This window comes from Podarcis melisellensis (genome assembly GCF_964234715.1).
Source record: "Podarcis melisellensis genome assembly, chromosome: 13".
Lineage (NCBI taxonomy): Eukaryota > Metazoa > Chordata > Lepidosauria > Squamata > Lacertidae > Podarcis > Podarcis melisellensis.
The window spans coordinates 52,212,381-52,224,906 of NC_138545.1; the positions used below are offsets into that span (position 1 = coordinate 52,212,381).

General features: G+C 43.9%; 1 protein-coding gene across 1 annotated transcript in view; it reads right to left on the minus strand.

Moving 5' to 3' along the window:
* The window catches only part of COL15A1 (collagen type XV alpha 1 chain), a 124,466-nt gene that overhangs the window by 62,081 nt on the left and 49,859 nt on the right, over positions 1–12,526 (minus strand). The window contains exons 4-9 of the mRNA XM_081883813.1: positions 9,601–9,675; positions 8,954–9,043; positions 5,194–5,337; positions 4,767–4,886; positions 4,125–4,253; positions 402–428 (exon numbers count right to left, since the gene is read on the minus strand). Of these exons, the coding sequence (XP_081739939.1) occupies positions 402–428; positions 4,125–4,253; positions 4,767–4,886; positions 5,194–5,337; positions 8,954–9,043; positions 9,601–9,675 (585 nt within the window). The remainder of the gene's footprint in view (positions 1–401; positions 429–4,124; positions 4,254–4,766; positions 4,887–5,193; positions 5,338–8,953; positions 9,044–9,600; positions 9,676–12,526) is intronic.

Here is a 12,526-nt window from a genome sequence, read left to right on the forward strand (position 1 = left end):
TACTTGACATTTTGCTCATATGGGGGAAAGCAGAATGCTTTGTTGGCAAGAAAGAGAGAGAAAATACCTAGCTTCCACTCAAATAATTTGCTATCGTAATGTGTTGTGGCTCTAAAAGGGGATCTGTTAAATTTCATGGAGGATATGTCTTATCGATGCCTGCTACACATGAACAATAGCAACTCCCTGCTCAGGGAAAGCCTCTCTCTGGAATTTTTCTGTTCCTGGGGAGTGAACGGGGGAAGGTTTGTTTTCTTTGTCCTGCTCACAGGATTCCTGGGGGCATCTGGACAGAAGAACTTGGAAACCAAATGCTGGACTAAACTGAAACACTACGTTTTATATACACAAATGCTGGGCACTTGGATAGTGTCATACATACGTATGTCTAGGTTACTTACCGGTAACCCATCTTTGCCAGAAATGCCCTGAAACAGAAATAGAAACAAACTTTACAAAACCTGTGTGAGGGGATTAACATCAACCGATCAATACTGGCTAGCATTTTATGTTGTATTAACGATAACCTCTTCCTTGTTGCTCTGATAAAATAATTTTCTATCTTCGTCTCCTGCCTACTCTCTCTGCACCAATCCCCAATTTTGGTACCTATAAAACCTACATGACTACCACCAATTGCTGGTTCTCCCTTAAAACGGACTACTGCTTTGACAGAATTTGTCTCCAGCTTGCAGCCCAGCAATATGTGATGAATTGACATGTGTTACCTCTAAGTCTGGAGCATGCCTAGTCCTTTACTGAAGCAACTCAACAAAGCAAGACATAGCAAATGTATCTGATTTTAGTCAAATGCAGATGGAAGCTTATTAACTAATTCCATATTACAAATCCCAATAGTTAATTCTGTGTTCTGTCAGTAGGCAAATTCAAGATATTTTGGCACCTGAACCGAACCACAAAATGGCGCTTCCATCCTCACAAGGGAAGAAGAGGTGAGTGAAGATCTACACAGGAACAAGGGAGCATCAAAGATCTACATCATGGGTAGGCAAACTAAGGCCCGGGGGCCGGGTGTGGCCCAATCACCTTCTAAATCCCGCCCACGGATGGTCCAGGAATCAGTGTGTTTTTACATGAGTAGAATGTGTCCTTTTATTTAAAATGCATCTCTGGGTTATTTGTGGGGCATAGGAAGTCATTCATATATTTTTTTCAAAATATAGTCCGACTCCCCACAAGGTCTGAGGGACAGTGGACCGGCCCCCTGCTGAAAAAGTGTGCTGACCCCTGATGTACATCAAGATCTGCTGTCCCTCTGGATCCTGCCCCTGAGGCAGTCGCCTCCCCATGCCCCATGGGTGAGCCGGTCCTGGACAAACGAGATAATCCACTGACAGATTTGCCACACATTTAGAGTGGTGTGCTTAGTGTTGCGGCTGAAGAAATAAATGGGGTCTGGCAACAGGCCTAGTAACAAACAGGCTGGGATGTGTTTGCCTCAGGCCGCCTGAGAAAATGCATCAGGTTTGCACGGACTGCGTTGACATGTGGGCAGAAGGTGGAGCTGCTCCAGCCCCCAAGAATTCTGAAGCAGGAGCCAATATCAAAGGTGGCCTTCACTCGCTCCCCTGGCAGCAGCCAGTGTCAAAACATGATGCTGGCCACTCGGACTTCCTCAGAACAAATTAGGAAGCCGCTCCCAGCAGTGACTTTGGCTGCTGTTGGCAGAGGTCAGGGTAAGTTTTGTAGCTACTTTTCCTTCCTGCTTACACGCACCAGGAATGGGTCTAAAGTGCTGCTTTGATGGTATATTTGCTAAACGTGCTCAAGAGAAGCCAGATGTGTGCAAGAAGGCAATCTGTGTTATGTTGTTGCTGGTTGAAGGGCTTCAGCAGAGGAAACGGCTGAATAGAACAACCCCTTGTGTGCATACCTTTGGACATGGCCTTACTTGTCTAACTGCAAACCTCAAAAAAGTATACAATTTAAGCAACACCACTTTGATTGCCAGTTCGGCTTTTTGACTGCCACTCTTAACAACCTATTATTTTAGCTGTTTTTGTCCCATCTGAAGGGAGGAAGATGTTTTAAAGAAGGTAGGGCTGCCATATTTCAAAAAGTAAAAACTGAAAGTTGTTGATGCCAAAAACCCTGTGATTCTTTGATTGACTTGTCTAAGGTCCAAGACAAAGCGCCGCCTTTTGGAAATTCCCCCCAAATTCCCCCTTTGAAATCCCATTAATGTCCGGGAAAATCTGGATGTATGGCAGCTTTAAAAGAAGGGGCTTTAAGGGGAGGGTTTGGCTTTCCCTCCTGATGGTTCATGCTGGACTTTAAATCACATGTATCCTGCTTTGTAGTGGACCAGAAAGGCCTGGGCTGGGACCTGCCATCATCAGGGATATTTGCAGCTTGAGAAGTGCCACTGAATTTTAGGAAACATTTTTAGCTCACTTCTGAAAACCAGTCTCAGAAAGTAAGAGTTGATTTATATCATATGTGTGCTGAATGAGTTTAGACAAGAGAGGGCAGACAACAATATTTAAAGGAAGCCAGTAGCAGTGGAAGGAGACTGAGGCAGCAGTGCCAAGAAGAGTCAGCACCTGGGACAAATGGTGCTGATGACAGCTAGCCAGGAGCAGCCCAGTTTACAGCCAGTTTACAGGCCTGGGGCTTGCCCTTAAAATCCTGGGCTTCAAGTAAGTGATGGGAGGCTGGCTGGTCATCATCTAGAAGACCTCTGGGGTCTGTTCACTAGGGGATCACAGTATGGTTTCTTTATTTCTCCTGAAGCATGACCATGAGAAACTGGGTCCATGTTTGTTTAACTGAGCTTTCAATTAAATGAAAATGCATAATGCCAAACAAAAACATTTCAGACTGAACCTTCAGGTTCTACAGGTCTCGAACTATGAGCCCTAGAGGTCAGTACCAGCTCCCTAACCATTGTTCACCAAAAGAACTCTACTGCTTCCTTCAAATTACTGTACTCAATTTGCTCCTCAGCACCAACCTTTCCCATTCGCCCTCGGCTCCTTTGGGATGAAGGGTAGGATATAAAATAATAACAACAATATTAATAATGGAGTTAGAATCAAGAGTTTAGCTATAACTAATGCATGAAGATTAAAACGCCTCATTGCTTGGTAGGGTTCAGTTAAAATCATTTATCTCACATTGTGTCCATTTTAATTTATGTCCAAAACACTTCCCATTTCTGCAATTTTTTCACATCCACATTCATTTAATACAGTGGAACCTTGGTTGTTGAACATAATCTGTTCCAGAAGACTGTTTGACTTCCTAAACGCTCAACAACCGAGGCGCAATTGCCGGTTGGCAAAATCCATTGAAAAATGGAGAAACGCATCTCAGAAGCTATTTGACTTCTGGGTTGTCAGCATTCGAAAGCCGAAACGTTCAACTTCTGAAGCATCAACGACCAAAGTTCCACTGTACTGTTCTTCTTCATCTTAGAAACATTTCACTCCTTACCTGTCCTCACTACCCTCAGCCCCTCACTGCCCTCACTGCCCTTTAATTCCACTAGTTGTGGCAATCTGCATAGTGTTCTTCACAACATCACAATGTTCTGCCTGATGTGGTGACATCACAGATGCACAAAGACAAAAAATATTTTTATGTGTTTATTATTTAATGACATGGGTTGCCGCAGCCAACAGAATTTAACAACATTGTGTGGACAAATGAGACCAAAGCAAATTAGGACCAAGTATAAAAGGAAAGAAAAATGTGCTAAAAAGAAGTAGAAGAGTTTGGATTTGATATCCCACTTTATCACTACCCGAAGGAGTCTCAAAGCAGCTAACATTCTCCTTTCCCTTCCTTCCCCAAAACACTCTGTGAGGTGAGTGGGGCTGAGAGACTTCAAAGAAGTGTGACTGGCCCAAGGTCACCCAGCAGCTGCATGTGGAGGAGCGGAGACGCAAACCCAGATTACGAGTCTATCGCTCTTAACCACTGCACCACACTGGCTCAGCCAAGGGAAGAGAAAAGAGTGTTGAATAACCTTGAAACAGTGCAAATGCACATCAAGGTGAGAATTTTTGTTAGCATTTTATGGCTGTATCCAATTATGCTGCCTCACAAAACCAGAAAACATTCTGCACAGATCTAGTGTTCAGTGAGAGTGCAATACTTACAGGTTTACCATCCAGTCCAGGCTTTCCAGGAAGCCCAGGTTTTCCAACAGTCCCAGGTTCTGCTTCATCCAGGCCTGCTTTTCCTGGTGGTCCTTCCTCTCCCCTTTCACCTTTTTCACCTTTTTGGCCCTTCAGGTAGAAAATATACAGTTATGGCTATGAGCCTAAACTGATTTATTTGGAACCCATTACCATTTGGAACAAATGGGTTTGCTTCTGAATAAACATGGCCAGTGAACTTTATTTTTGTACTTTAAGGCATAACTGAAATTAAAGAGACTGTGCAACCTAGGTAAGGGATGCTTTGGCGAGGGTGGGTGCAGCAGGGGCAGGGCAGGACTTCTCTATTTGCCACAAGCAGTGAAACAGGACACGCCAACCCTGATTTGGAGTTACGTATATTCATGCACAATTGTGTGGAAGGAAGTTGTTAGTGTGAAGCATCCCTGGCATGCTGCATTGCGTGGGAAGGGCAGCCGATTCCCCACACAAGCCCCTCCAAGGAAGGAATCCAAGGACAACTTTAGAGCACAATCCGAAACATGTTTGCTCAGAGGTAAGCCCCACTGAGTCCAGCAGGTCTGATTCCCAAGTAAGTGGATGACGGGTTGCAGCCTTACTCCTGCATGAAACCATACTTGCCTTTTCTCTGCCTGTAACTTGCAGAAAACCATCAGGAGGCGCAGGTGCTGTTTTTAATATTTCCTGAGCCATAGTGGTAACTTCACTTTCCTCTTTTCTAATTTCTGTAGTGGTTAAACCTAAAGGGGGGTGGGAGGCAGAAATTGCATGCGTCATAAAAATATGCAAGAGACTGCATAATAAAACATCATCTGTCAGGAATGACTTAATGGTGTTGATTTGGTTCATTCGGGGGGGGGGGGCAGGGAGCACTGAAAAAAATGACAGTAAATGACAATACAAAAAAAATTAAGCAAAAGGCGAATTCTAAGCTGAAAACAACTGTGGGTTGTTGTTTTTTAAAGGTATGTTTAACTAAAATGATCATAACACTCTAATCTACAATTAAACTGACACAAGCAAAGAGTTATAAAATTACAGTGCCTTGTTGTTCTTGGACTTTAGTTGGTCCCAAAGTTGCTTCTAAGAGATGGTGGCCTGAGAACTCCGTCTCTTCAGAATGAGGTGCTGTGGTTGGCGGGGCGCCTACAGGTCCAGCTGTTGTTTCTTCAGATACATTCTGAGTCAGGAGCTAGGCAAGAATGCAAGGCAAATGTTATCTGGATATTATTACTGGGAAAACACATTGCTTTATTCTTTTTCAAGATACTTTTGGATCCATGACAATGCTATTTCCCCCCCCCTAAACATCACTTACTTTGTAGATAATAATCAAATAAATAATCAAAAGGGTGTGGTTGGCCCATGGAAGTACGGTAACTCTGCTGAGCTAACACACCCAGTAAGTTAGAAGTAATACCAGTGGAGGCTGGTTCATTAGGGCAATTACCAGTGGGAATTGTAAGCAAAAAGTGCAAAAGTTTCCTCCACATTCACAAAACTCTTAAAGCCACAGGCTTTTCTGTCTCCCACGCACTCCTGAGCCCTCCAAACTTAGAGAGGTACGTATTTCATTCAATCTCCTGTTCAATCAGCTCTTTGCCCTGTTCAGCCAGTCCCAATCCAAAACATTGCTATGGCCAGCAGGTCCCCTCCATCGATCTCCAAGCAGAACAATTCCTTCTAGAGGGATATTTCCCTTGCCTGAAAAAGCGGACATTTTTATGAGCTAAAAACATCTGCGTATGAAAAACTTCATGCAATTGTGTTTGTTACAGGAGCATTTGCAAAGTGCTCTAGGCAACAGTGGCACCAATAAGCAGCTTTATCTGCCTGGCAGCTGGGTTGTGTAAAAGTATGGGCCTCCGTTTGCTTCACTCTATGCTTCCAGCTTTGGACAGCTTGCTTGGTTGTTTGCAATGCTCCTGTGTGAACATCCACTTTCCCAAAGCATCTGTTGGGTGACTCTGCTGGCTATTATATACAGTCTTGAGCTCTGCTTTGGCATTTGGCAAGGAAGAACACACTGAGATCCAGTGAGCATTCTCTGCAGCCAGTATATAAATCCAGGGACTTGTTGGCATGTAGACACTTCACAGCTGGCAAAAACGTTTTAAGTTTTGTTAGCGGCAGCATAAATCTTGGGAAATTCAACGCACTGAAGTTCTCTCTAGCATGCCCTTTTAAGTCCATGGGTATTTAACATACCATTTTTTTAAAAAATGAAGCTATGAATCCTCCTCAAAGAAGAAAAAAAACTTTCCCATTAGATTCTTACGGCTTTAAAAAACGGATCACTTCACGAGGCTTTCTGGCTTATGATTGTTTGGCTTCAAAATCTACACGATGTAAAACATGGGGTGATTATTGCACACAAAGAGCCTTAGTGTAGCTGCAACGAGGGCTTCACACAAACTGCTCTTTGTCTGGAGGCAGAATGAGGGGCAGAAGACAGTTGCCAAAGGAGCGAGTGAAGAGGCTACATATAGGATAGTACTTGTCTTTAAGCCATGAAATCACCTCCCCTCTCAGCTTCATTCCTTGGTATTGCATTAGTTCAGTGTCTGCATCTGCTGGGAAAGTATTTTATCCCTCTGAAGTATCTTAAGGGAGACCCGTCAAGATTCAACTTGATTCCCTGATGCAATATACAAAAAACCTGAAGCCTAGAATCTACACGCTAGCACATTAGAGCACATTATAGTTCATATTAATATTACTCCCTACTTTAAATAACTATTACAGTGGTACCTCGGAAGACGAATGCCTCGCAAGATGAAAAACTCGCAAGACAACAGAGTTTTTCATTTTTTGAGTTGCTTCACAAGACGAATTTCCCTATGGGCTTGCTTCGCAAGACGAAAACGTCTTGCAAGTTTGTTTCCTTTTTCTTAAAACCGTTAATAACCAGGGTGCATTGCTTGAAGAGGTGCAGTTGCAACTTGACTTCGAGGAGCAACTCATAGCAACTCATAACTTCTTTTGCACAATAAACCTGATCCTGGCTGCATACGGAATCCGTGCTTCGCAAGACAAAAAATTCATAAGACGAAAAAACTCGCAGAACGAATTAATTTCGTCTTGCGAGGTACCACTGTATAAATAAGTTAGGCAGTGGACACAGGGAAAATCCTAATCTTTATGGAATCATTCACATTACTGGATAGGAAAAGCACAGTGTACAAAATGCATTTCTGTATATATAAACGCTTAGACTAACATAGTCTATCTTTATTTCTGCCTAACAAATAATTCTGACGCAATTCTGCAGCTCCCTGCTCTACAAAAAACACTGATGAATTTTAAGGGAAGCAAAAGAGTAGTAAAACTTGCCAGTGGGGGGTGGAGGTGGGATTCCACATACCTGTACAGTGGTACCTTGGGTTAAGTACTTAATTCGTTCCGGAGGTGCATTCTTAACCTGAAACTGTTCTTAACCTGAAGCACCACTTTAGCTAATAGGGCCTCCCATTGCCGCTGCGCCGCCAGAGCACAAATTCTGTTCTCATCCTGAAGCAAAATCCTTAACCTGAAACACTATTTCTGGGTTAGCGGAGTCTGTAACCTGAAGCGTATGTAACCCGAGGTACCACTGTATTCTATTCCATTTCAAGGTGATTGGGGCAGATTGTAGTAATGGTATAACATGGAAAGAAGTCATCACCCATCATTAATTAGGGTATGCTTCCAGGTGTCATTCCAATTAGCAACAATAGTGTCGAAACAGAAATTGCAACCAAAATATCTGATAGAAGAACTTCCTGCTGCAGGTTTTGAGTGTCCCTATTGCTGTGATTCTGTCTCTCATACCATTACAAGGTGATTGGAACAAGAACTTCACCCACTAGAACATTTGGATGGTGGGTCAGTGGCTGTCGGTCAGCAGCAAACCATTTTAAGTGGAAACATCCTAACTATCCCAAACTATTACTTGTAGGTACAGAGGACGGACTTTCTAGGAATGAGAAATAACCTTTTTAATGTAATTTACTTATTTATTTATTGAATTTATATACTGCCCTATGCCCAGAGGTCTCAGGGCGGTCATGAACCATATTTACAACACAAACAACAGAAATAATGTTTGAATTAAAGTTAGATTGGTATAATCATGAGCATATCATTTTGGCTTTGCCAGCTAAGACTTTCAGTGCATAGAACATTATTTTGCACATTAATAGGAAGCCACTACAATAAAGCCAGGGGTGCCTACTTGAATAAAATATTGGGGGATCCCAGGTAAGTCCCGCCCTGCATAATTGTTCACATGACACGGTGCATGCACACCAATTGAACAGCAATGCTCATCAACTCCCCCCCGGCCCCGGCCCCCTCAAAAACTTTTTTGGGAGAGCAGGCGAAGACCCCTTGGCCCCTAGGAGTTGGCTCCAATGGATCAAGCTGAGCAAGATCTAAATCATTCCTCTTCTCCCGGGCCATTGGCTTATTAAAAATCTATGGCCCTTTAAATGGTGGTATTGCTTTTGGTTGTTGTTATCCACAGGAGGAGGAATGACTGCTGGGGGCAGCGCAGAGAAAAGAAACTCCATGGTGCATCTGCAGCAGCTGCAGCAAAACATGTCTCTCCCTTATCAGTCTCTACAACCACAGCAAGTGCTGTAATTCACCAATGGTTTGACTTCACCCCCAAAGGCGCAATCCTCATTGTCTCCTGAGACAGACAGACGCCAACAACAAAAAGGTATGATGCCATGTATTTTTGTGGTTTTATACTGTAAATTGTCCTATGATTCTTGGATGAATGGCAGTGTAGAAATTTAATAAATAATCACTATCATAATACTTACTGGGGCTTGTGAGGGCCGAATGATTTCTTGTGTCTCAGGGACACCCTCCTGTTCTTGAATGCTGTTGTAGCCACTGCTTTCTCCTGAAGCCTATCAGAAACAGGCAGGCCACAATGAAGAATTTAGGTCATGCCCACATGAGAAATTCCATAAGTAATGAGTGTGTGCAAGCCTTAGCAATTTGCACAGACACATGTATGTTCAAAACATTAATTACTTCATTAAGTAAGATAGAAGAATAAATCCTAGACTATCCATCTCTGGTGCAGTCAGCTGTTGCTGCATGTAGTTCCAAGTTCATACTCAATTAACACAACCCTTGTAAAGAATCATTAAACCAAACATGCATCAAACAATTTAGCCTGTTGCAGCAAAAAGTGAGTGTGCAAGATCTTGCACAATTTCATCTCACCCATAACTGGTGAAGCGAAAACAGGCACACACACACACCCCAGCTGCTTTCCTACCCAGGGGGAGTGGAATTCAAGGTTTGTGACCCTCAGCTGAAGAGCTGGGCACACTGGGAGCTGTAAGCAACTTTTAATAAAAAGCGAGGACTCCTGCTTTTGTTGTGGAAACAGCTGTATCAAAACCAAGCTTCCAATCCTTGTTGTAACTGCAGAAAACGTGTGCAGGGAAGTACTCACATATGGGTCATCATCCTCACACTGGTCCTCGGTAGCTCTTGGATCCGGTTTGATTGTGAGCTGCTGGATGGAGCCCTGAAAGGAAGCAGAAGAGCCAATCAAGGAGACATTCTGTATAACGAATCACACCAAGAGCATGGGACTGGACACTTTGGGTGGTGGTTGCTGTGTTTGAAAAGAACGGATGTAGGTTCTTTGTAGGTCCGTTAGGTCCAGTTGTGACCGACTCTGGGGTTGCGGTGCTCATCTCGCTTTATTGGCCGAGGGAGCTGGCGTACAGTTGCCAGGTCATGTGGCCAGCATGACTAAGCCGCTTCTGGCGAACCAGAGCAGCGCACGGAAATGCTGTTTACCTTCCCGCTGGAGTGGTACCTATTTATCTACTTGCACTTTGACATGCTTTCAAACTGCTAGGTTGGCAGAAGCAGGGACCACTGAGTCCAGACAGAGGTTAAAAGTGAACAACAACAAAAAAGTTTAGTTTACAAACATTAACAAGTTTATGGTTTCTCAGATAATATTCTGGTCAGTTTCTTAACTTTAGTTTCTTTACCGGCCTATACCTTCCTAATACCTTCTGACTATCTCAACTGTTTGACTGACACCTCTTAACAAAGTCTCTCCCTCTCTCACACCAGACTAGCCCGACCCACAGACTTATCTTCTCTGCCTCTTCTAACTCCAGACTGTCTTCTCAACCACCCTAATGCTAACTCCTGCCAAAAACCCTCTGTGCTTGAAACCTTATACACAGTTAACTCTGCCCCTTGGGTTCCCATTAGTTAGTCATTTTACAATTAGTTAACCCTTTCCCCATGAAGGGACGCGGGTGGCGCTGTGGGTTAAAGCCTCAGCGCCTAGGGCTTGCCGATCGAAAGGTCGGCGGTTTGAATCCCCGCGGCGGGGTGCGCTCCCGCTGCTCGGTCCCAGCGCCTGCCAACCTAGCAGTTCGAAAGCACCTCCGGGTGCAAGTAGATAAATAGGGACCGCTTACCAGCGGGAAGGTAAACGGCGTTTCCGTGTGCAGCTCTGGCTCGCCAGAGCAGCGATGTCACGCTGGCCACGTGACCCGGAAGTGTCTTCGGACAGCGCTGGCCCCCGGCCTCTTAAGTGAGATGGGCGCACAACCCCAGAGTCTGTCAAGACTGGCCTGTACGGGCAGGGGTACCTTTACCTTTACCTTTTTCCCCCATGAACCCGGTATGATGTCACACACCTAGGAGGACAAACGCCACACTGCCTTTCCTTCAAGGCATGCAGGGCAGCGTATTAAAATAGCATGGCAGTCCAGAGCACCTTTGGTGCACATGTGCTTTTGGAAGTAACAAGTCTGAGGAGCTTTTACAACTGAGAATCTGTCAAAGGGAGGTAGGGAAGGCAAAGGAGAGAACAAAGTGCACTAACATGCACCTAAATGCACTTACATGCAGGGGCGTCGGAAGGGGGGGTTCACCCCAGGTTCCATCATGGAGGGGGGTGTCAAAAAGGAACAATTACTGCCCTACTAGGGCGGTTCATTAAAAACCTTTTTTGAAAATGCCTGCTCCAAAGGTCTTATCTTACTACACTAGGGATTATATAGCTGTATCTGAAATTTCATGAATATTAGTTAATATCTTGACCCTCCTCCATGAAAACAAACACACCCTACAAATAAATAAATAAATAAATAAATAAATAAATAATTTCACCTGTGGTTTAAAATTCTAGAAATGTACCTGTGAGTACTGTCACACACAAAAAGCACTGTAACATAACCTACAATTCTGGCAAGGTTGGTTGTTTGGGAGCTTCAAAAGCTTTCTTCAGCCCGAACATCACAGCGACTGCTACCAAAAGTCATTTGCATGGTTATGAACCGGCAGAGTATTGGCAGTTCGTGTAACATCTGACATCTTTCCGCAGGGCCTACAAGACACAGCTGTTCCACCAGGCCTTTGGTCAGGGTGCAGCCTGACTCCCTCCTTTGGCGATCTGCACAGAATTTTGCTTAACGGTTGCCATCAATTTGATTTTAATTAATTTTTATAATGAAATGTTTTTAGAATGTTGGATTATTTGATTGTTGGTAGCTGCCCTGAGCCCGGCTTCGGCTGGGGAGGGCGGGATATAAATAAATTTTGTTATTATTATTATTATTATTATTAACAGAACTCCGTAGCACAGCGTTTTGACTAATCTACATATAATACACTCGAAACATTCTGACTTAGTTCCTTCCTCTTTCTCATCAGACAGCAAAGCGAAAGAGAACAAGGGACAATTGTCCCACTTCACAGAACACAGTAACACAAAACATCCTGTCTCCGTAACTTCCCCCACTGTGAAATGAAAACATACACCGTCATATGATAGACAACAATCTCATGACTGCAAAAACGGAGCAAGAATCCTATCACAGGTTTGGATGTAGGAAGGGCCAGGGGGCGCAGCTGACGGAGCAGGAAGGCTTCCCTCAGGTCCACGCCCAGGACATTTAAGCAGCCCATGGGGTCCTCACTTGGATTTTCCCCCTCGTCATGGACACAAAATTGCATATGAGTATATGCAAATTCATGTCCTCTTTTTTGAGTGGAACAGAAGACTCAATCTAGACATACATGCATTGAGCCTAGAAAATCCTGTTGGCATCTTTGTATTCTGTTCTGGTCACCACACCTCAAAAAGGATATTGGAGAGCTGGGAAAGGTGCAGAAAAAGACAAGCAACCTTGTCAAGGAACTGGAGCAAATCTTAATATTTTGGACGCTATTGGGGGGGAAGTAAAAGGGAACATGACAGAAGTCCATAAAACTATGCACAGTGTGGAGAAAATAGAGAAGTTTTTCTCTTCTCGCACAACACTCAGAGTCACCCAATAAAGCTGAATCCTGGAAGATTTGGGACAGACAAAAGGGAGTATTTCTTCACATAGCACATGGTTAAA